The sequence below is a fragment of the Balaenoptera physalus genome (assembly GCF_965194825.1).
Source record: "Balaenoptera physalus genome assembly, chromosome: 12".
NCBI classification, from domain to species: Eukaryota; Metazoa; Chordata; class Mammalia; order Artiodactyla; family Balaenopteridae; genus Balaenoptera; species Balaenoptera physalus.
Window position 1 is genome coordinate 96,477,856 of NC_138897.1, and position 23,747 is coordinate 96,501,602.

General features: G+C 56.4%; 1 protein-coding gene across 1 annotated transcript in view; it reads right to left on the bottom strand.

Moving 5' to 3' along the window:
- The window catches only part of GALNT9 (polypeptide N-acetylgalactosaminyltransferase 9), a 99,861-nt gene extending 76,549 nt beyond the window's left edge, over positions 1 to 23,312 (bottom strand). Inside the window, exon 1 of the mRNA XM_082417189.1 lies at positions 22,680 to 23,312. Coding sequence (XP_082273315.1) covers positions 22,680 to 22,920 — 241 coding nt within the window. The 5' untranslated portion in view covers positions 22,921 to 23,312. The remainder of the gene's footprint in view (positions 1 to 22,679) is intronic.
- Between the last annotated feature and the right edge of the window lie 435 nt (positions 23,313 to 23,747).

Sequence of the window (23,747 nt, forward strand, 5' to 3'; positions counted from 1 at the left end):
AAAGAGTTGGGATGAATTCCCATCCCGGAGGTGCATTTATTAGCTTCCACAGAGAAGTCTCTGGTCCTAGCTCAGGCCACTAGAAGTATAAACTCGGGGAAATATCTAACACTGATGTCACACGCTGCCCCACACTGGGTACCAGGATCTTCTTTTGTGACACCCACTCCCTCCTTAGCTTTTTAAATTAGTTAAACAAGGAGGCCACTTGGCTGAGGGGGTCTAATGCATGGCCTCTATGCAAGCAAACCCAAACCTAAGCCTGTGAATGCCTCAAGGTTACGAAATGGAAACCCAACCACACACAGCCAATCACACACGGCGAATCACAGCCAATCACACACAGCCAATCACAGGCGCCCACACACAGCCAATCACACAGAGCTAACCACACACAGCCAATCTCAGCCAATCACAGCCAACCACAGACAACCACACACAGCCAATCTCAGCCAATCACACACAGCCAATCACAGCCAACCACTCACCGCTGGGCTTTAAGCCATACCAGTTAACGATCACTTTTGCTTTGCTTCAGCGTTTAATCTATACTTTCTCCAGCTGCTATGGGTGGGGCGCTCCTAACCACTTCCAGTTCTAGGTTGCCCCATTCCAATCAGTTTTTGTCCAAATATAATCCTTTTTGTTTGTTTTTTGGCTGGCAGCGCGCATGTGGGATCCCAATCAGGGACCAAACCCACGCCCCCTGCAGTGGAAGCCTGGAGCCCTAACCTCTGGACCACCAGGGAATTCCCATGTCCAATATAATCTTAAGATTTGTAATATGCCTCAGTTTGTCTTTTAGCGGTTCCCAGCGAGGGCAGGGGTGGGGAGCCGACCTCCATCCTCCACACAGCCAGGGGCTCCTCTGATCACCAGAGCCAAGGCCGCAAGCCCCAGGGACCCCCCCCCCAGTTCCCAGACCAGGGATCGAACCCGCGCCCCTGCATTGGGAGCGCAGAGTCTTAATCACTGGACCCCCAGGGAAGTCCCGGGAATACTCCAGAGGGCAGGGGGTGCCCAGAGTGGGACCGCCTGCAGCAGCCAGGCCCTGGCAGTGTGGCTGAGGCCATCACACCCGCTTCCGCTTACAAAAGTAAAATGTGCACATGTTGAAAAATTCAAACCATCCAGAAAGCTATAAAATGAAGAGCTAACGTTTCCTGCGCTCTCTCCCTCTCTCCAAAGGAAACGATTTTTTCTGGTTTTAGGCCTTCTCATTTTGTCCACTGTGGACACGCAGAGTAATTTTATGGGTCTAGTTCTTGCTTTGTCAGCCAGAGACTATTTCCCTTGACTTTCTGGCATGAAAGATGAGGATTTAGTCCATTTCCCCTACCGCCTACATCCCGCTCCTACCTCCCTTGATTTTTCTTAGCTATGTTATTATTTTTAGTTGTTCTGGTGGTTACTTTTGTGACCTTAAAAGGAACACTTAAGGCTCTATTTCTGGAAGTATCAACTTTAGCTGCTGTCTATGGACTCCTTACCAGGTTACAGGAGAAATTCACATACTCCTGGGGTTGCTGTTCAATGGGTATGAAGTTTCGGTTATATATATTTGTTTCAGGGATACACACACACACACACACACATCTCTGAATAAACTTGGAGGTCTGCTGTACAACACTGTGCCTAGCTAACAATACTGTATTGTGCACTTAAAACTGTGTTAAGAGGGCAGATCTCATGCTCAGTGTTCTTACCACAATAAAAATAAATAAATACATAAAATGTTGAATTGCGAAAGAAAAAGAAAAGACATTAACATACTTCCTTTGCGTCTCCCGCTTAGCTGTGCCATCCCTTTTATGGTGTCAAAGATCATTTGTAACATCTACATTTTGCTCTGTAACTGCGATTGGGCTTTCCACAGATTTGTCCATGGGTTGATTCCAAAACGAGAGAGGAGTCCACATTTGCCACACTGTGATTATGTAAATATTATTCACTGTGGAGACAAGCAATGAGGGACCATGCGGACCGAAGTGGAATTCTATCACTAACTGAACCCGTGCACTTAGTGAAGAATTTCCAAATGTCAAGGCAGTATTGATTGCTTTTGTGATACTCTGTTAATTTCCCCAAAGTATGCATATTTTGGTTTGCTTTAGGTTTGCATCTTGATTTTCTGTACAGCTTTTTAAGATGAATGTATAAGAATGATAACAGTAACATTCAGCTAGCATGTGTCCTTTAGATACCAGCACGTTTATTCCCCACAACACCCCTGTGAGGTAGGGCTATAATTCACCCCATTTTGCAGATGAGTTAACTGAGGCACAGAGAGGTCCAGTGACCTGCTCAAGGTCACATAGCTTGCAAGCACCAGAACCTGCATCTGTACGCAGGCAATGTGGCATCAAGGGAAGGCGCTTCACTGTCATGTGCTGCTGACTCCCAGGAGCTTCCGAATCACCTGCCTTGTGAGACAGGGTCCAGTTTCCTCTTGCAGACACTCCTCACGGCAGAGCTGGGACTAGAGCGAGGTGCCTGGGGTGCAAGATTCAAGGAGACGCCCGCCTTCAGGGTCCCTGTCTCTCAAAGTCCTCCACGATTTTGCTCCTTGAATCAGCCATTTGCCAGGTGCCACGTCCGCAAATGACCACAAAAGCACCGCTGCGGACGTGCTGGTGGGACCAGCTGGACACTGGCCATCGTTGGAACCAAAGCCCCAGGAGCCTTGTCCGTGTTCTTCATTGCTGATCTCCCAGCAGCCATAGAGCCCGGAGGGACGTGAGCTGGGAGAGTGGATGGAGAATGAATGACTGAGCCCAATGGACAGAGAGGGTGGGCAGGGAGCCAGCACGCCAACCCCAAGGGGCTGCACCCCTGAGACCCTCTCCTGCTGGGCCCTGGAGGCGGGGGCTCCGCGGAGGAACAGCTGCCCTTAGATGGCGGCTCTCAAACGTGGGCAGCGAGCCCTGGAGGACACAGACTGCAGGGGCCCACCCGGAGCATCTGACTCCGCAGGTGCGGGGTGGGCCGGAGAACTGGCATCTCTGAGAAGCCCCCGGGGCATGCTGGTGCTGCCGGCTGGGGACCCCACTCGGAGGACCTCTGCCGTGGAACAGGCGCTCACCGCCTTTCACCCCGCCACGGGCACAAGACGCACTGCAGACGGGAACGCGGTGCACACCCTGCCTTTGGGCTCCAGTGGGGCTGGCGGCAAGGGGAGGCTCCTGGGTCGGCGCCTTCCGGGCCTCACCCTGGGCCCTCTTGGCCCTGCGGTGATGGCCGACCCAGGGGAGGCTGCAGCGGCTCTCAGAGGCTGGCCGCCCGGAGCAGCCCTGCGGGGAGGCGAGGGCTCAGAGCTGCCCGCCGCGGGTCTCGGATAGTCCCCTTCGTAGTCTCCGGAGCAGTAAAGGTCTGTAACCGCTCCCCTGATTGAGAACCCACGGATCTCATCTCACTTTTAAGGAAAGTCGCGCCCGTCGGTGCTTCCCCGCAGGGTTCCCGGGGCACTCATCCCCCCTCTTTTCTCGTATCCCAGCGTTGACTCACGTCTTTTCGCCCAAAGAATTCCTTCTGAAGAGGCGGGATTGATTGATGCCCCCGGGAAATGAGGGCAAACGGAGAGAGAAGAAAATTGTCAAGATTAAAGATGGCTCGGGCGTTACTGCAGGGTCTGAGGCCCACTGAACCGATGGCCAGGTAGGGCCTGCTGAGGCCTGCTGGAGCCACGCCTGCGCTGGGCTTTTGTCCTCACATCTCTCAGCTCCTGGCTTCACCAAGCAGCCCGCAGGGGGTGGGGTGGGGCTGGGGCCAGGGTGGGACCGGGGGTGGGACTGGGGAGGTGGGGCCTGGGGCGGGGGTGGGGCTGGGGTGGGACCTGGGGCGGGGCTGGGGCCGGGGGTGGAGCCAGGGGGGCGCCGGACGTGGGGCCGGGGGTGGGGTGGGGCGGGGCTGGAGGTGGGGGCGGGTGCGGGGTGGAGCTGGGACCAGGGTGGGACCGGGGGTGGGACTGGGGGGTGGGGCCAGGGGAGGGCCGGAGGTGGGGCCGGGGGTGGGGCCAGGAGTGGGGCGGGGCGGGGCGGGGTGGGGCCAGGAGTGGGGCGGGGCGGGGGTGGGGCCAGGAGTGGGGCGGGGCGGGGGTGGTGCTGGGGGGTGGCGGTGGGTGTGTGTGGAGGCAGCAAAGTGCCCTCGTTCCTGCCCTGCCTCTGGGGGCTCCTGCTCCAATTAGCCAGCCTCGGTGCGAGGGCCCCTGAAAAAGCAAGAAACCAGATTCTCCAGACGGTTCTGGGTTGAACTGTGGCCCCCAGAGATACGCCCAAGTCCTGACGCTTGGGACCCGTGGGTGCAAACTTATTTGGATATAGGCCTTTGCAGATGTAGTCAGTTACAATGAGGGCACCCTGAATTGGGGTGGGTTCTAACCCAATGACTTGAGACCCTTAAAAGAAGGAATTTTGGACACAGACACACACAGAGGAGATGGCCATGAGACCACAGAGGCGGAGTTGGGAGTGATGTGGCCACGAGCGCAGGACACCCGGGGCCACCAGGAGCTGGAAGAGGCAGGAAGGATCCTCCCCTGGAGCCTCCAGAGGGAGCGTGGGCCCTGCACACACCTTGGCTGCAGATTTCTGGGCTCCAGAACCGTGAGGGAACGAATGTCTCCTGTTTCAGCCATCCGCTTGCGGTGCTCTGTTAGGGTGGCCCCAGGAAACGAACACACAGACCCACCACTCACACCGCCCGCTGGGACGTGACGTGCAGCCCGTGGGTCCTGAGAACTGCACGTGCCGAGGCGGAGCATCCCTCACATCCGACGGACGCTCGGGCCGTCGTCAGGCTGACCCGCGCGGACGTGGGTGCAGATTCCAGAGGCACCCGGCTTCCTTCGCAGGAGCAGAGGGGTTGTTTTTCCTGTTTGAAGCCCTCCACCTCCTCCTCCATTGGAGGGTGCCGCAAACTTGTCATTTCATCCTTGAATAGACGTGATTTTGAGAACAATGGGAAATTTGCATTCATTAGCTCGGAAACTTCTGTTGGACAGCTTTTCTGACAAAAGAAACAAAAGCCAGCATCCTCAACGCAGTTCTGGGACTGGAGGTCAGAGCTGACGTTTGCTGCACAGGCCCGCCCGTGCCAGGCACTGCCCACACCTGCTTCCTTTACTCCCCACGGGCCCTTCTATGCCAGGTGCCTTCATCCCCCCACTTCACGGAGGAGACCACCGTGGCTCGCCATGGCCACAGAGCCAGGAGGTGGCGAGCCCAGCCTCTTAGCCACGTGCTGTAAACTTCAAAGCATCTCAGAGAAGCTTCTTAGAGGGGACTCATAAAGGTCACCAGCTTTTCACTTTGACATCAAGGACATTTTAATTACAATTACTTGTCACTGTTACTACCGTCTCATGAAAGGAAGGTCCTGCACTACACCCTGGGCAGGAAGGATGCGCCCTCATGATAGTATTTTAGTGAAATACATCTGACTTTCATTTCGCCCAGGCAGGTGGAGGGCGCTGGGGTGAGCATCAGGCCCCCGCTGCAGATGAGACACAGAAGACTCTCCCAGCACCTGCTGGTCCACGGTGCTCCTGGTTGCACACTTCCCCTCCAGGCAGGTAAGGGGCTCCCTCTGGGGGGAGGGGGGGAATGCCAGTCAAGGTTAGAGGCAGGGATGGTGCTGGGAACACCCACAGCCAGCACGGCACGAGGACCGACCAGGTGACAGTGGATAACAGGTGCAGCCATGTCACAGCATCCAGACTGAATACAAGCCCTGGTCAGGAGATCTGCGGAACCCCTCTGCACACCCACAGGGGCCTCACATCTCTCTCACAAGCTGAGCTGCCAACTGGCATTCAGGAAGCTTCTCCAGCTCAGTGGGAATCCCAGATGACCCAGCCTTCCCCGGCGCCCGCTGGCTCCCCGCTTCTGCATTGCCCTTGGGGAGGGGCCGGGGGGGCACCAAGGGGCAGTTCTGCATCCTGCTTTTGCTGCCACTTAAAGTTATTGTCAGTGTCTCCTACACTGTTATATGTGACTCGATGATAATTATAATTAATAATCACCTTTTAAACCACCATGATATTTAAACATTTACTCAACAGTTCCTATGTGCTTATACACTTATTTATTTTTTAAATTTTATTTATTTATTTATTTATGGCTGTGTTGGGTCTTCGTTTCTGTGCGAGGGCTTTCTCTAGTTGCGGCGAGCGGGGGCCACTCTTCATCGCGGTGCACGGGCCTCTCACTATCGCGGACTCTCTTGTTGGGAGCACAGGCTCCAGACACGCAGGCTCAGTAGTTGTGGCTCACGGGCCCAGTTGCTCCGCGGCATGCGGGATCTTCCCAGACTAGGGCTCGAACCCGTGTCCCCTGCATTGGCAGGCAGATTCTCAACCACTGCGCCACCAGGGAAGCCCTATTTATTTATTTTATGCATTTAGGTTTGTTTCCTTATTTCAGATATTGAACTACTGGGTCAAGGATAAAATATTTTTGTGGATCTTGGTGCCAAATTACTTTCCAGAAAGTTTAGATTTGTTTCATATTGTTGCCAGCAATATATGTTCTTACTTTTCTAATTAGAAAGTGCATTTCTTCTGATTGAAAAGATCATAAATACTTATTGCAGAAAATTCTGAAACCACACACACACACACATGCCCACAGGACTACGCAGGGTCTCACTCCACAGGGAAAACCAGTATCAGTATTTCAGTGCTCTATATTATTTTTATAAGATTGTGTATAATAGTTTCAACTAAGTTTAATAAATACACATGATGTACATACGAGTCTGCACTCTGCTCTTATCACTACATCCTAAGCATTTTCTTATGTCACAAAAAGTCTGCGTAAGCATAACTTTTTATGACTGCAAACATAAAATCTCATCTTGTGGCTGTACCATTTATTCCTTCACCCATTCATCAAAACTATACGAAGCATCTCAGTTGCCAAGAGCCGTGCCAGGTGCTGTGCGTAGGTACCCGGGGGAACAGGCACAATGCCTGCCCTCAAGGGGCTCACTGTCCGGGCAGGAGACAGTCACACAAACAGGCAATCGTGGGCCAGTGTGCTGAGGTCAGCCACGCTCATGGGAAGACACAGGGCAGCTGACCCCACAGCCTGGGGCTGGGGGTTCAGATACGGCCTCCTGGAGCCTCCAGGGAGCTTTCTGAGCCTGCAGGAAATGGGCCCACAGAAGGGGCAGGAAGACTAACCATCGGGTGGAGGGGCCTGGAGGGGCCTGTGCTGAGTCTGATGGTCTGGCGGTGGTGTCCAGGTGGGAGAGGATGAGGGCTCCCTGCGGGCAAGATGGCCTGTGGACACAGATGACCCAGTACCTTCCCTCCCTCTCTCTCCCCCCGACCTCAGCAGACCCTCTCTGGTTCTTTCAGGAACCGGCCTTCTCCATGGCTGTCACCCATGTGGCCTGCCTTCTCCACCACAGGGTTCCAATGAGACACTTCATCCCCTGGACACTGGCCAACGGTGGGCATGTGCCCCAGGAAGATTAATAACCAGGAGACACAGCCCCCTCCTCTGATATCTTGAGCACCACGAATAAGAGCTTTGAAGGCCATCTTTGTCTACACAAAGGGAGGCTGCCCGTTCAGGTGCACTCCAGCCCAGCCCAGGTAAACAGGAGCTGAGCTAGCCAAGGCAGAACAGGGCCTGAGGCCCCAGCACAGAGGCCTGGTGGGTGGGTGGCTCTCCCAGGGGCCCAGATAGCTGGGAGCCCAGGCGGAGGGGGCAGAGGTGGGTCCCGGGTTGTAGGAAGCAAGTCGTCAAGGTCGGGTGGAAAGCAAGGCTCCGAGGGGCAGGCACAACTCAAGGCCCTTTTCAAATCCAAAGTCCCAGCATGCCCCTACGGATGGAGAGCCCATCGGGGTGCCCACTGCTTCCAGAACATTCTCTGCTCTGGTGCTCTTGCCCAGCGCCCGAGGGGACACCTCTGGTGAAACGCATTTGGCTTCAGAGGCAACAATTTGACTTTCCAGAGGTAAAGTGTCTTCCGTTTGAGAGCCTGGGTGAACCGTCTCAAATTCATCATCTCTGCGGTAACTGGCAGGGATTGTGCACTTATGTGAAAGGCCGCCGATCGCCCACAGCAATTCTACTTTTATGGAATAATCATTTGAAGTTCCTTTCCCACGACCTGAGGGAGCACGCTTTTCTAATTACAAGAGATAATTTGGAAGACGCAGTGGCGAGGAGATGGCTCTATCCGAGCGCAGGCGGGAGGCCCTACTCACGCGGGGGGGCAGGGGACGGACTCTGGGTTGCAAGGCAGGACAGCAGGAAGGTGCGACTGCGGGGGCGACTCAGGAGCTGAGGGGAGGAGTCTGGAGCCCGTTTCCCAGACGCTTTCTCTTGTTGTGCCCCGAGAAAAGTGACAATGGCGTTGCATGATATATACGGACTGTCGTTCGGCATGTGTCATAGGGCAATAGGGAGGGGTGGGGACTGGGGTGAGTGGGTGCACGCGTCCCACCTGCAGGGACCACTGCTCCGGATCTAACAGGTCCAAAGACACCAGATCTTCTAGACTTTCGAGAGAAAGCAGCAGTACAGATTCACCTTTCTAAATATCAGCAACTCATTCAAAGTTTGGAAAAGAATCGCATGAAGTTAACTAACAAACAGGGTCTCTATCTGTTAGTTAGCCAGGACGGCTGTGGTGGGCTAAGTAATGGCTCCCAAAGGTACCCGGTTCTAATCCCCAGAACCTGTGGACACATTGCCTTAAATGGTAAACGGGACTTTGCAGGTGGGATTAAGTTAAGACCCCTGAGATGGGGAGAGATGGGTTACCCAGGAGGGCCCTAAACCCCGTCACAAGTGTCTCTGAATGGAGAGCGTTGGGGGAGATTTGACAGAGACAGAGAGGGAGCCATGTGACGTGGGGGCTCGGCGGGCAGCGAAGGCAGGAAGGATCCGCCCCTGCAGCCTTCAGAGAGCGTGGCTCTGCCCACACCCCGACTGTAGCCCAGGGAAACCCATTCTGGGCTCCTGACCTCCAGAACTGTGAGGGAACAAATCTGCGTGGTGTTAAGTCCCCAGCACGTGAATTGTCACAGCAGCTCCAGGAAATGAACACGACAGACGAAGCTGCTGTAACAGCAGAGGAAGCTAATGTCCTGGGTGGTTCCTCCCTCGCTCCTCTGCCCTGGGGCCCTGACGTCCCCAGGATGCGGCAGGGGACCAGGCAGAGCGCTTGCTGGAGACCTGCCCACCAAGGTGGGGAGGTCCCCAGAGCTGGGGTCTTGGGATGGTCTGCTCTCACCAGCCCTTGCCAGTAGCCCTGGGCTGAGCAGTCGAAGCCCTTTCATCTGCCGTCAGCACACGTGAGCTGTGGTGCCCCAGGGATGGCGGGAGCACAGATTGTCAGACCCAGAGGTTCGGGGGGTTGGGGGGCGGAAGGCATCTGCTGAGGCGCCACATGAGCTGGCGGAGGCAGGGCCAGGCCTGGAGTCCAGGTGCTCTGGAGATGAGCCCTGGCCCGGGGATTCTCCAGCTGCTGGGCACCTCAGAACCTCAGGGCAGCCGGCTAGAGAGCAGGTGCCTGGGTTCTGAGGTGCCCGGCAGCTGGACACGCCTCGGGACCCTCGGGCGCTGACCCTCAGCTAATGCAGACGGTCCGGACCCTGCAGAGGAGCAGCCAGCAGGAGGAACCAGCGGGGCTGGAGAGGGGATGAAGTCCCAGAGGTGCCCTGTGGGGTCGTGGTGTTTTCCCCACGTGGTGCTCTTGGAAATCAGCCCAAGCAGGTTTCACGTGGAAGCCTGACTCCAGCTTTTTGGAAGGATCTGGCATGCTGGCCACATGGGCCTGCTTCTCCACAGGGCAGCGATGGGCTGCAGCCGAGAGCTCCACCCCTGACCCAGGCAGGGCCTCTGCTCTCTCGCCCTCCCTGCAGGTTTTGCCCGGTGCCCTGGAGGTCGAGAGGTTGTGCCCCTGGTTTAGATGGATGGAGAGGGGTGGTGGGTTGAATGGTGGCCCCAAAGGCATTGTCCAGCAGGAACCTGTGAACGTGGCCTTATTTGGAAAAAGGGTCTTTGCAGATGTAACTAAGGTAAGGACTTTGGATGAGATCATCTGGATGAGGGTGGGTCTTAAATGCGACGACCTGCATCCTTACAATTTAGAGAGACACTTACAGAAGGAGAAGCCACATGATGAGGGAGAGAGAGATTGGAATGAGGTGTCTACAAGCCAAGGACTGCGGAGGATTGCCAGGGGCACGAGAAGCTGGGGAGAGGCCTGGAACAGACGCCCTCAGAGCCTCCAGGAAGGATCAGCCTGCCAACACTTTCATTTCACACTTCCGGCCTCCAGGACTGTGAAAGAAGAAATTCCTGTTGTTTAAAGCTACCCCGTTTGTGGTCATTTGTTATAGCAGCCCCAGGAAGCTCATAGGAGAGGGAAGGACGAGGGGGAGGGGGAGGGGGAGAGGGAGGGGTGGGTAGGAGGAGGAAAAGGGCCAGCTGCAGACCCTGTGGTTGCTTGGCCAGCATCTATTCTCTCCATCCTTTTTATTAGTAGAACCTCAATTTGTTTTGGAGAGAAATGCATTCAGCTATAAGGCTCGCCTCCCTGGGCTGACCTTGCAGCTAGGAGTGGCATGTGACCAAGATCTGGTCAATAAAATTTAAATGGAATTTGCTGGGTGGAATTTCTGGGAAACGTGTCTAAAAGGGGCAGAGACTCAGCCGGTATATGTGGGGTTTGTTTTTGGTTTTTGCCTTTTATCTACAGCCCTTCCCCCTTTCTCCTACCTGGAACTAGGACTCGATGTCTGGGGCTGGAGCAGCCATCGTGTGACCATGAGGAGGAATGCCACACAAGAGGAAGGGGGGGAGCTGCAGTTCAAATGGGGTTGGGCTCTTGAGGACATCTACCAGCCTCGGGATTTCATGTTCCACAAGAAAAACAAAGCACAGTGCAGTTAGGTCATGTCAGTTGGGTTTTTGTCGGGACTCTGAATTCTTCACCCAGAGAAGCAAGGGGGTTCGAGTTAGGAATAAGAGGACACTGCAACAAGAAAGGCCAAGCCGCCTTCCCCGGCCAGTGGCCTCCCACCCAAGGAGGACTTGGCTGCCCATCCTGCGCCGAGAGCCTTCCAGGGACGTGGACGGAGCCGCCAGCTCCCGAGGACCCCCCCCCCCCGAACATCCTGTCCCCCAGAAGAGTCCTTTCGCACTTGGCCAACCCACTCCTTCCAGCACAGAAACCTGGGCTATGTGGGCGGCTGCGATTTTTCAACTTGGAAGGAAGCGTGGCTTTCAAGCTTCCAGCTTCTCTTTGAGTCACTGATTTCCATCTGTCATAGCGACTTAAGCCAATATTCTGAGAGAGGAAACAGCCCAAATGGAGAGGCTGCCGGTCACAAGATAATCTGAGAGGAAGAGGCAGAATGAAGACACCTTCGGGAACCGGGTTGGACAGGCCTGTGAGGTACGGCCTCGGTGTCGGGACACCCCTGGGGACACACGGCCGCCGGCAGCCCAGAGAAGGGGACTCCGTCAGCAGGGTCCCCATAGGGACAGGCCAGGCCAGTCGGACTGACCTGCCGCCCTAAAGCCACTAAGATTTATAACAAAGTAACAAAATCAATTGTGAAAAAGCACTAAGTATCTGATGAGATGGGAAGAAATTACTGGGCTGAACGGGAAGGACAGCAGGAATCTGGGAAGTGAGTCCAGGACTTGCTTTCTCCCCGGAGGGTGTTCTGAACTCTGTGGACTTGGGGGCGCCGGGGGAGGAAGTCAGAGGGCCAGATGGACCCCTGTGTGGGGCATTCAGCCTCCGTGCAGCCTGGGGAACGGCAGGCCTTGAACGGGGTGGGAGGGGCTCCACTGAAGAGCCCCCCCCCGCCCCCAGCCCCGAGCCTGGAGGAGCAGATAGAGACCCTGCCCGTCCAGGCCTCCAACGAGGCCGCAACTCCATGTTTCCTGACGATGACCAGCACGCAGCAAACACACCAGGACACTCGAGAGAACAGAGACAGGCTTCAGACGGGCACTGCCGGGTGGTGGGTCCTCACGCTGCCCTCGGATCAAAGAGGCCATGAGTCTCCTCTCCTAACATCACCCAGCAAGCAGGACTCCACAGCGTGCAGTGGAGAAACCCCCCGTCACCTGCCCGTCACCTGCCGGGCCCCAGGTAGTGTTCTTCCAGTGCCTGTGACCTTGAGGTTGGGGGGATGAGGGGTGGCAGCGGTGGCCCCGGCTTCCCTCTTTTCTCCCCCTATGAGAATTTAGGCTGATTTAACGTGCCTGATTATTAATTTTGATGATTACAAAGCGGAGATTAAAGCAAGAGCCCCTGGTTCGCCTTCGAAGATAACATCCCTCCCAGCTCCAGTTTTAGCCACTCTCTCCAAACACAACGGCTAATTTCATTACAGACAGGTCTTTTAAGATTCCCTGGGGACCCAAACCAATAACATATTGTCAATAGTGGGAAGAAGGACTGCCCTTCTGAAACTATGAAGTCATGAATATTTTGCAGGACATGGCAATACCTGTAAAATATATTCTCACTGAGACTAATATAGTATTTGATAAATCTTCATACATAATACTCATGTTCAACTAATATGAATATTTATGGGGCCAAAGCCTGGGAGATAAGGGATGACTGGAAATATCTGGCGAAATGCGTTTTCTCGCTCTTTCACTTTGCAAAGCACATGGGCCGTGGAATGTCCCTCGGCCAGCTCTTGTGCCAACCTGCCCCAGATTTGGGCCTGATCACTGCTGGGGAGTGGGTACGGGGGACATTTGGGCATCCTGTCCCTTCAGTGGTGACCTGGCTCTGAGCGAAGCTGCCCAAGGATGTCAGGGTGGCTGGGGCCCGACCTTCCCCATGCCCACCGCATTGGGCTCTGGTCCCGACAGCAGAATCTCCCGGGAAATGCTTGTCCCGTGGGCCAGCCCCGCTCTGGGGGTCACAGGCAGAAGGAGACCTCAGAGCCCACACTCAAGTCCCCAGGGAGCCGAGAGTCTGGGCAGCCCAGAGAGTGAGGCTGGCTCTGTCCCCCTAGCCCCACTGGGTGGGTACAGAGGGCCCGGCCCCGCCCTGGGCCTAGCTGCTGACATCCCGGGGCAGGGGCTGCCTGCCTTGCTCAGGCCAGAGCCCCAGGACCTTGTGCATAGTAGGTGCTTATGAATGAATGAATGAAGGCACATATGCATGAATGAACGAATGAAGGCACATATGCATGAATGAACGAATGAAGGCACATATGCATGAATGAATGGGCCACTGCAGGGCGCCCACCAAAGGAAACGGAACTGGAGCCAGGGGTGTTGCCCCCCAAGCTCCGTCTGGAGAGAGTGTCCTTCCAGACAAAGAATGATGGACAAGCCTAAGAGCTCACGCTGACCCTGAAGATGCAGAGCGCCCCCTGGCATGGTAACCCCAGCTCAGTCAGCGTGGGCTTCGTAACGAGTACCACTGACAGGGGGCCTAACGGCAGACATCTCTTTCTCACGGTTCTGGAGGCTGGAAGTCCAGATCAGGGCAGCGGTTTGGTTCCTGATGAGAACCCTCTCCCTGCCTTGCAGATGGCGGCCTCCCTGCTATGTCCTCAGTGGTCCTTCCTCGGTGTGTGCACGCAGAGAGAATGAGATCCCCGACCTCCTCTTCGTGTGAGGCCACTAATCCCATCACGGGGGCCACGCTTATGACCTCACCTCCCCCTAACCACATCCCAGAGGCCCCACCTCCTAACACCAACCCACCGGGATTAGGGCTCCAACATAGGAATTTGGGGGACACAGACATTTAGTCCATTGCATTCCACCACTGGCCCCCCAAATTCATGTCCTTCTCTCATGCAAAATACACTCAGTCCTTCCCAACAACCCCAAAAGCCTTAATCCGCTCTAGCATCAACTAGGAAGTCTCAAGTCAAGGGCTTCTCTAAATGTGTATCAGCCACTCACGTCCCCTCAGATCTGAGCCACCTGGACAGCTGTGGTGCTGGGCTCTCCAGCACCCGGAGTCAGGCCGGGGCAGAGTCCGACGTCTCGTTTTGCTCCTGGCCCAACCCCTCCCCCGCCCACCCTAAAGAAAGCTGGAATGTGTTTGAGTTGAGGGCTGTAGCCAAGCCACCAAAATTCAAACCCCACCTTCACCCACGTCCTAACTTCAGGCGAAACGCTCAGCCTTTGTGTGCCTCCATCTGGGTGAAGGGGGCAGTGCCCCCATCCCAGGGCTGCTGTGGGGCATGTGACACTCAGGACGACAGGTGCTTGCGTTATTTGTCCTTCTGGCAACACACAGTCGAATGCCTCCTGACACAGGGGCTATTCGCATTTCCCTGCCGTTTGGGTTTCTCTCACCCACGTTTAGCATCCCAGCCACTCCCACCAAGACAGGAGAGTCATGGGCCCACTGTCAAGTGCCTTCGAGAAGACCCGGGGGCAGAGTGGCGCAGGTGCAGCCAGGTGTGGGCAGGTACGTGCGACCACAGTTACGGTGCTCGGGTGGAGGAGGGAACGGAGGGCTGGGCGAGGCTGCAATGGGAAGAGCGGTTCCTGCTGGGGTGTGGTCTGCAGGCTCCAATCTGCAGAACCGCTGCTCCTGGCCCAGCGTCGGGCTGCGTGAGCAGGGCTGGCTGCTGAGTCAGGACAGATCACACCCGCACTGCCTGTCCCCGGACCCACCCTCAGAATCGCCCTCGACTGCTCCAAGTTCATTGAACACAGCTCTGTGGCTTCCTGGCTCCTCGCTAGAGCTGGGATGAAGTGAGACCAGGAAGAGGGTTGGGGACCTGTGGTGCCCGCCCGCCCCAGGGGATTCCCTGTAATCCCCAGAGGCCCCTCCAGCCGCAGGGCCCCAGGTCGGGGGCAGAGTCCTGGGCCGGGAAGAGCTGCCTTTCCGGAGGGAGGTGGGGTGCAGCGTGAAGGTACCTGCTCTAAGTGGCCCTGACTGAGGACCAGCAGGTCCCTGCTTCTTGGGTCCTTCTGACCCCAAAGGCCACCAGGTCAGGGACAGAGAGGCCAGCCCTTCCAGCAGCGGAGGGACCTTGGAAGTGAGGAGATGAAGGCCTAGAGCTTGGCAGTGTGACCTCTGCAGGTCTCAGAACCACGTGAATTTTCTCTGGACAGCGCTCTGGACACACTCACTCCCAGCTGCCAGGAATCTGCTCTGACATCTGCAGCCGGGAGGGAGCACGTGCCTCACAGCCGTGTTCGCGGGGGCAGCAAGGGCTTCCTGCAGCCCCGGGCAGTGCCTAGCGCTCTTTGACTGTGCCACAGGGCGGGGCCGCCCTTACACCAGGGCCACGCCGGATACGAGGCTGTCCTCCTCACACCCAAGCCAGGCCAGCTGTTCACCTCCACAAGGGTGCGCGGGGCCCCCGCCTTCCTGGCCCTCTGTCCTCCTCCAGCCATTCCAGATGCCTGTCCCCCTTTCTCACTGCTTGGCTTTGCACCCTCTATGGGGTCTCCTCCCATATTCATTCATCCAGCATCCATCCACCTCCCCACCCATCCCCGTGTCCACTCAAACATCCTTCCTTCCTCCCTCCCTCCCCCCAACCATAAATCCATCCACCCATCCAGTGAACAAATATTTATTGAGAAACTGTTATGTGTCAGGCAGCATGCTAGCCATCTGTCCAAATTCTGCCTCATTTCAGTTCTTTTCCTTCCATTGTCTTTGCTCACATTTCTGAGGACCTATTATGTGTCAGGCACTTTCACACGCATCATCTTGTCTAATCGCCTCAAAATCCTTTCATGGAAGGATGATCCCCCTTCCCATTTCACAGATGGGAAAACCGTGGCTCAGCGAGGGGAACTGACCTGCCACGGTCACCCAGTTGGGGTTTGGGTCATCTATCCAACTCCAGTGTGCAGCTCCAAACTCCTCTCCTTCCAGGAAGCCCTCCTGACCTTCAACACAGCCCATCAACACAGGGCTCTTTCTTGTCACTCACACTCACTGCCTTAGAGAACAGAGAATGCCAGGCCATTGCCTCCCCGCTACCTGACTGTAAACCCTCAGAGGAAGGCACCCAGGCTCTGAGCTTTGGGCACCACCCCCCCCACCCTGTGCTCTGCACAACAGCCAGCGTTGGTTCTGTGAATAAAGTGTGAACTGGATGAAACCACCTCCCTGATCCCCTCTCCCCAACTTCCCGTGGATGCCTGGAGGCCATGCGTTTTTCTGCAGGGGTGGGGCTGCACCAGAAAGGGAACCACAGGGCTGGCGGAGTCGGTGGGGGGAAGGTCAGGGGACTGTGGACAAGCAGAAAAGAGAGCTGGAGCTCTCAGCCAGGTCAGCTGAGCAAGAACCACGTGCCAGGCATCACCCAAGAGCTCACATGCTTCCCTCACTTACTTCTCACAGTGATACCGAGAGATCATTAGTATTTCATCCCATTTTACAGGTAAAGAAACTGAGAGCAAGGCTGTGAAGGAAGCTGCCCAAGGCTGCAAGGAGCAGGGCTGCTTACCCAGGCCGTCTGGCTATGCAGCCACATTTTAGCTGCAAAGCTCTGCCCCACCAAGGAACGTGGAATATTAACACATTTTCCACAGTCTGCTCACATAGTGCGAAAATAGTCCCTTGCATAACCCAGGCACTTTCTGTTACTTTCTTTCTCTGAAATAAAATCGAGGCTTGCTGGGTTTCAGATGCGGGCTGCACCCAGAACTGGCTTGACTGGACTATTCTGTTAAAAGTACAAGCAGTCCTTTTGGCTCTAGCCGGAGGCATAAGCCCTCACCACTGAGCTGACCAGGCTGATGTCTTCCCGGTCCATCCCCAGGGAGGCGGTCCAGGGCAGGGACCCTGGCACCAGCGTGCCGGGGTCCAAATCCCACCACTACCGTCCCCCCTGGGACGTCAGCCCCGAGAGGCAGGAACCCGTGCCTCAGTCACTCCTGACTCGGCATCAGGAACACGTGAGGAGTGAACAACACACGAATAAGAGATTTTCCATCATTCCAGAGAGGGAGAGCTTCCGCCTGCAGGGGAGTTTCCAAGGACCCATCTCTCCGGCCTTGCCCCTCCCTCCTTTGACACCTGGCTAACCTCCCTTCAAGGGTACCTGTGCTTTCTGAGAGCAGAACAGAGAAGTTGACCAAACTGTTCCAAGACCTGGATCCCAACTGGGAATGTCCTCAGTGGGACATCGGATATGGAAATGGATAAAGACTTTTTTTTGTCGAGTTTCCAGCCAACGAAGGATAAGCTGTCCTTTCAGAATATAGTGCCGAAACTTTGAACTATGCAGATTGCTGAGATGAATTGTAAATGCAATCACTTAGCCCCAGCACACTCCCGAGGCGGGGGTCACCGCCTGCATGCATTATCCCTAGAATCGAGGCCCCACTGGATCTGCAGACAGAAGTCTGCGGATAGAGCCAGCCTGGGTGAGGTCCGCTCCTCCCAAGGGAATTGCGTGAGGGGTGTTTATCTCAGGGTGAAGCATCCCTGCCTCCCGTCCCCTGAAAATGCCAAGGCCCAGGTCTGCACAGCGCTAACCTCTGTGACCGGAAGTGGCCTCGGTTGTTCTGACTCACCAGCGGTCAATTGGGGTCAGAGCCAGACCAGCAGGCAGAGGAGCACAGGCAAAGAAGAGGAAAAAAAGCAAAACCAACACGCACTTAATCTTCTCAGGGTGAGTGAAATGTAATCGCAGGCAGCTCCAGCGGAGGAGAAGGGAAAAGGTGATTCTTGTCAAACACCCCGCCGGCCGAGGCTGTGTGAGGCCTGGGCTCTAGTTGGGAGCACCGACTATTTTCTCACTTTCTGTAGTAAATCATCAACAGTGGGGGAGGTGTGAGACGGATGCAGGGGGATAAGGCCACTCAATTAATGACCTGACGGGGAGGAAACGGCCAACCAATTAAATGCTGCCGTTTTGAAGCAAGACCTGCCAGGACCCGTGATTAAATCCCGAACAAACTGCAGCCATTCATTCAGCCACGGTGGCTTTGACTGTTGGGATCAGCAATGCAGGACAGTTTAACTCATAAAGCAGATTCAAGGAGGATGGAGATAGATGAACTCAAGCTGGAAAGGCCCCAGAGCCAGCGGGGAGCTACTTCTGGAATTAAAACTCACAATGAATAGGGAAAGCTTTCTGATGAAATGCACATGCCCTACAGGTGGAATATGGTCTTCAAAATGGAGCTGCTCATGCACAGAAAGGGCTCGGAAACCCCTCTTGAGAAGCCGGCTCTCAGGGGTGGGCGGGCTGGGACAGGCGTGCCACGGAGGCAAGGGGTGGTCCAGTGGGGCGGCCAGCCCCTCTCTGGCCTCAAGAACCTTCCATGCGCTTCTCAGACTCCCACCCAGCCCCTTCTCCACACTCTCCTGCAGGCTCCACCCAAGTGTGTCACTCATCCTTTTGTCACGTAAACGGTACTGATGAGGCAACCTCCCGGTGCCAGAGTTTGAGGCACTTGCTGTCCTCATGAAGCTTGTGCTCTCGTGTGACGTGTGAATCCCCGTCGCAGGTGGGGAAACCTTGGACGCCTCCCCAAATTCAGCTTCTCAGCTGTGACATCTGCCTACTGCCAAAGCAGGCACCACAGCACGGGGTAGACGGCTGCACGAGGAGATACTTGTTCCCTCTGTGGCCCGAGGGTCCAAGGTAAACGCATTCTCTCCACCCTTCTGCTTCTCACCTTCCCCCAGGGGCCTCGTGGTCCCGGCTCCTATAGGCTTCCCGATCTGAAACCTGGGCCCCCCTGCAGCGGAGGCAGCCTCGGGGACACACGCCCCTTAGCAACATGACAGCCCAGCTCCCCACTCTTCCCAGCCCTTCCTCCACGCCCGCACCCCCCGTACCATCCCCTCCGCTGCTCTGCTGCAGACCCGGGCTTCCCAAAGCGTGGGGTCGGAACCCTGGCAGGACCGGCACGCGGGACAGGATTGTTGGCAGAAAATGAACACGGTGTTAAACAGCATTGACTCGCGCCATGCGACTTATTCCCTTTTAAAGTCTGTCTCAATCTCCCGATTTCTTCAAGGAGAAAGTCTTGGTTTCATGCCAATATATCCCCCATACTTGAGAATCTCCCTTTTAACAAAGAGAGGGCAGGCTCCTGGCTCAGAGCCTCCGGTGACAGCTGCGTCACGCTGGAATTGAAGAGCGTGCTTTTGTTTTCATTGCATTCATTCACACAGTCCCCTCCTGCTTATGGGTACAGCGGTGATTTGCAATTGTCTTTCAAAATAAATTTATTCTAAACAAAAACAATCAATTGTTTAGAGAAAGATCCGCTCACTCGCTCATCCAACAGATATTTATAGAGCACTAACTATATGCAAGGTACCTCCCTAGACCCTTGGCATTTAGAGTTGTGAATAAAACAGACAAAAATTCCCACCCTCAGATGAATAGCAGAACAGGTGTTGTGCACAAATATGGTAAAACAGCACCAGTCTTATGTGAATGTCTCTAGTTTGAGAGAGAGCAGGGGCAGCAAGTACCTCTTCCCAATGGAGGGGAAGTGGCATTGGCAGGGCTGGCGGGAGGGGGCCTGCACCTGAGATGTCCAAGGCCATTGCCTGATAGACCACAACTGGACCTTCTGTTATTTTAACTTGAACTTTTGATAAGTGCAGAAATGTAGATCATTCTGAAGCAAGTATGCTTTTAGCAGCTGCCACCACTAACTTTCTAAACAACCTGGGGCAAGTCCTGCTGTCTCATTGGCCCTCAGCTTTTCCATCTGTACAATGGGCCCATGGCTTTGACTTCTGACTGTAATGGCTTTGACCTCTGACTGTAAAGCACTTGGGCTGGGGTGGGTCTGGTTAGAGGGAATTAACGCACATGTGTCTGAATTTTAAACACCAACCAACCAACCCAAATGGAAACCCTCCCATCCCATCCCCAGCTTGAATTCAGCCTCTGCTCCTAAGGGGTCATAAGAAGGCAGAGGGGCTCGAACATACGATCAACTAAATGGGACTCTCTTTCCCTTCTCACTGAGCTTAGAGGTTCTCCAATTCCACTTTCAAAAGACTCACTGTGCCAGTTGCAGGCAACGGAACCAGGGATGCTGTATTTTATGTGCAATTTAAGATATTCAGAAGGATGATTTTTGTCTATAAACATTTTTTCTTGCCTTGAGCACTGAATTTAGAAGGAAACTCTCGTGTACATACAGGATGTGACTACACTGCATTTCCTTAAAGAATATTTTCCCCCAGGTCCTGTGAATTTGAATCTACACACACCACTTAATAAGTCTTTGCTGAGGTCAACAAGACATCTCGAGTAAAGGTCACTGGACCAGCTAAAGAAAGGGTGTGGGGAGAGTTGGGGAGAATACCCGGCCTCTGGGCCCTGCTCCCGGGGACAGCCTTTCCTTCCCACCAGCTCCTTCAAGCCAGGAGAGGTATTTCTAGAAAGCAGTCAAGGCAAAGGAAATATAAGCAATAAATCAATTTTGTTTGGGTTTCTCCCTCTCCTTTCTAAACTCAGCTGACTTAGTATCGAGTAGAAACTCCAGGAATCCATTTCATATTTCTTGGATCTAAAACACAACAGACACTAGTGCAAAGGGCAGCGGCTGGCCTCTTCCAGGAAGCATTCTCTTTGCTGTTCTTCAACATCCTTTAACACAGGAATCGGTGCCAGTTTGAAGGCGTGAGCACTGCTTTCACACAGCTTCTTGTGAACAAAGGTCAACCCCACCCCTGCACTGCCCTATCCTTAGGGACCGACCTGGGATGAGGGTCAGACTGGGGCTCTCTTGTCATTTCCAGGAACAAATACCGAAGGACCCCTGGGTAAGATGCTATGCTAGGCACATGGCCTAAGAGAGGGATGCAAGATGGACTCATCAAAGAGAGTGGGGCTGGGGGGAGGGGACAGAGAGGCAGAACAGTTGGAGGAAGGGGTGGGTAAAGAAAGGAGAAAGGGGTGGAAGGAGGAGCCGGAAGAGGAAAGCGGGGTGGGGGGAGAGAGGAAGGAGGGAGAAGCCAGGAGACGGGAGAGGGAGAGGCTGGGGTGGGCCTGGGGATAACCGTCCACTTTCCCGAAACCCTTCATCATCTCCCATCAGTGTCGGGAAAGTCGGTCGAAGGTCTTGGCTTTTTCTGCCTCCAAGAATGCTGGTCCCTTCTCACCTTGAAGGGTGGGGAGAACGGCTCTCGGTGCTGAGCTGGCCGTCATGATGTGACACAACCTGACACGCTGCCAGTGTTTTTATATAATCCTCTGGTTTCCCCATAAAACAGACCATAACACCCTGGCAAATACACTTCAATAAAGCTGTGTGCTATTACTGGGGCACGCCGCCTTCCCGGAGATGAATCACTGCCGGAATGGTCAAGTGGCAGTTGAACCAAACTTTTCTCCCCTCGTGGCTTCAGCTGAGCAGGAGAGATCAGAAAAGCCACGGAGCCCACCAAAAGTACCTCCAGAGAAAAACCAGGAGTTCGGGGGTGGTGAGAAGGTGCTTGGGAAGTCAGAGGACGCTCCGCCTTCCCTGAGCAGGTGGGCAAGGCTGCGGACACCTCCTGCGCCCCGGCGTCACCAAGCCTCAGGTTCAGAGCCGCTGCTCCGAGGCCGGCTGGGCCTCCAGAAGAAAATCCTGAGATGACCCTCACATCGGGTGGCGACATGCAGAGCAGGCCCTGCCTGTGCAAGCCGGCTCCCAGCTCCTGCCGGAGCCTGTTACTGACGCTGCCTGAGGGGCGTTGCTGGGTCTGCTGATGCAGAAACCAGAATAGCTCAGGACAGAGGGGAGCCCACGAATGAGGTAAGCGCAAACTTTCCTCCTTCCTCCTTGTGCCTCGGCACCGAGTGAACCGAGGGAGCAGCCGGCGCTCCGCTGCGTCCCCAAGTGGAAAAGCACTCCTCCCCCCACCCCCTCACCCCCGGCTGCACATTGGCCCTGACCCTCCTTGACTCCCACTCTGACTCTCAGGGTGACCCACACCGGCTTGGGATGAAACAAGGGGCCCACCTCCAGAAGCTGGGCTTCCTGTAGAAGCTTCCAAGGACTCCAGGGTCCATCTAGGTAATTAACACCTGCCGAGCCCCTGCTAGAGGCCCTAGAGTCTCTTCATCCACGAGTCACAGGCTCACGGCCTCAGACGCAGCCCACGGCCTCAGACGCGGCCCACGGCCTCAGACGCGGCTCACGGCCTCAGACGCGGCCCACGACTCTGTGGAGTGAGCCCCAAGCATCCCCAGGGCAGGGGGCTGATCGGGCCCAGGGGCCGGGGGTACCTTCCTCCACCGACATTTAAAGGACACCCCTGACGGGCAGTGTCACCACCCCACCTCTCTGCACTTCTTCCCCGAGGGAGGGGAGCGGGTCCGGGCTAAGCCCCGATGCGCCACATCTCCAGAGCATCTCAGCTCTTGTCCTGGGCACGCCTGCTCTTAACGCAGGTCCTACAACCCCTAGAAGTTCTCTCACATCCCCTCGGGGAACAAGGCGGTTTCCCTCATGTGTGCTGGGGGGGGCGGTACTCAAGGGTCCACTGGGCGAGTGAATGCGCGAGTGGCCATGCAGGCCAGTGCCCTCTGTTACACGGAGCCTTCATTGCTATCGGCCTCCTACCTAATTCCCTCCCAAGTAACAGGAGTCCGATCCCAGCCCTGGTTGGCCATCGGGCCCCTGGGGTCCTCGGAGGTTCTAGCGGTCGGGCACAGTGCAGTGTCCCAAGCACGGGGACACTTCCCCCCTGCCCGGCCCCTTTGTCCCGAGCGGGGCGCTGGCTCGGCTCACCGTTCAGCTGGGTGTAGACCACCTCCTCCAGGTGGTCGAGGCGTTGCAGGATGGCTTCGCGCTCCGCCAGCGCGCCCACCTTGGCGTGCCGGCTACGCACCCGGCGGTCGGCGCCGCGCACGATCTGCACCAGCCCCTCTGAGCGGTCTTGCAGGCGGCAGTACACCGAGAAGAGGATGATGCCCACGAACACCAGGATGTTGACCGTCAGCAAAGTTTTGATCTTCCTGGCCACCGCCATGAACGCGGCTGGAAGCTGGGGGCTGCCTCACCCGCGGGGCATCCCCGTGGGCCCGGCGGCCACAGGAGCCTCCGCCTGGCCCGCTGCTTCGGGGACCATGAGCCAGCCCAGCGTGCCGCGGGCTGGGGGCTGCGGACCGGCTGCGCGCTCTGCCGCCCGTCCCCGGGAGCTGTCCCTTCAGCACCACCCGCGCGCGCTCAGCACGCCCCTCCGCCTCCCGCGTTCCCCGCGCGCAGGGGCTGCCCGGGGCCGCGGATGCAGGGGGCACCCGGCATCCTCCGCAGAGGGGCGCGGCCCAGTCTCGGGGGCGGCGGGGCGGGCCTCGGGGCCCGGAGAAACGACGGAGGCGCGGGCCGGCAGGCGCTCGGCTGGCGTGCGGCTCCTGCCCGCCCCGCCGCCACGGCGCCGGTGCGGAGTGACGCGGCCGCCCAGCTCATCAGCATGCAAGCGGGGCCCGCACCCTCCCCCGCAGGCCCGCCCTCCCGGGACGCCCCCTCCGGGACCACCCTCCCCTCCCCTCCCCTGCGGGGCGCAAGGTCCGGCGCGCGCTCCCGGCGCCCGAGCAGGGTGGGGCGGGGCCTCGCGCTCAGGGGACCCCCGACCAAGGGCATCCGGGCGGAGCGCGCGCGCAGTCTCTCTCCACGCCCCTCCCCAGACTTGACCGGCCGAGGCGGGGTCCTGGGGAGCGCCTGGGCAAGGCGGTGTAGTCCGCGCGGATGAGCAGGGGGAGGCGGGGGCGTCTTTATGAGCAGGAGGGGGGACAGTAGGGTCAAAGCCACCTCGGTGGTTCGTCTCCCCCTTCCCTAGGCCAAACTGAATCTACTCCC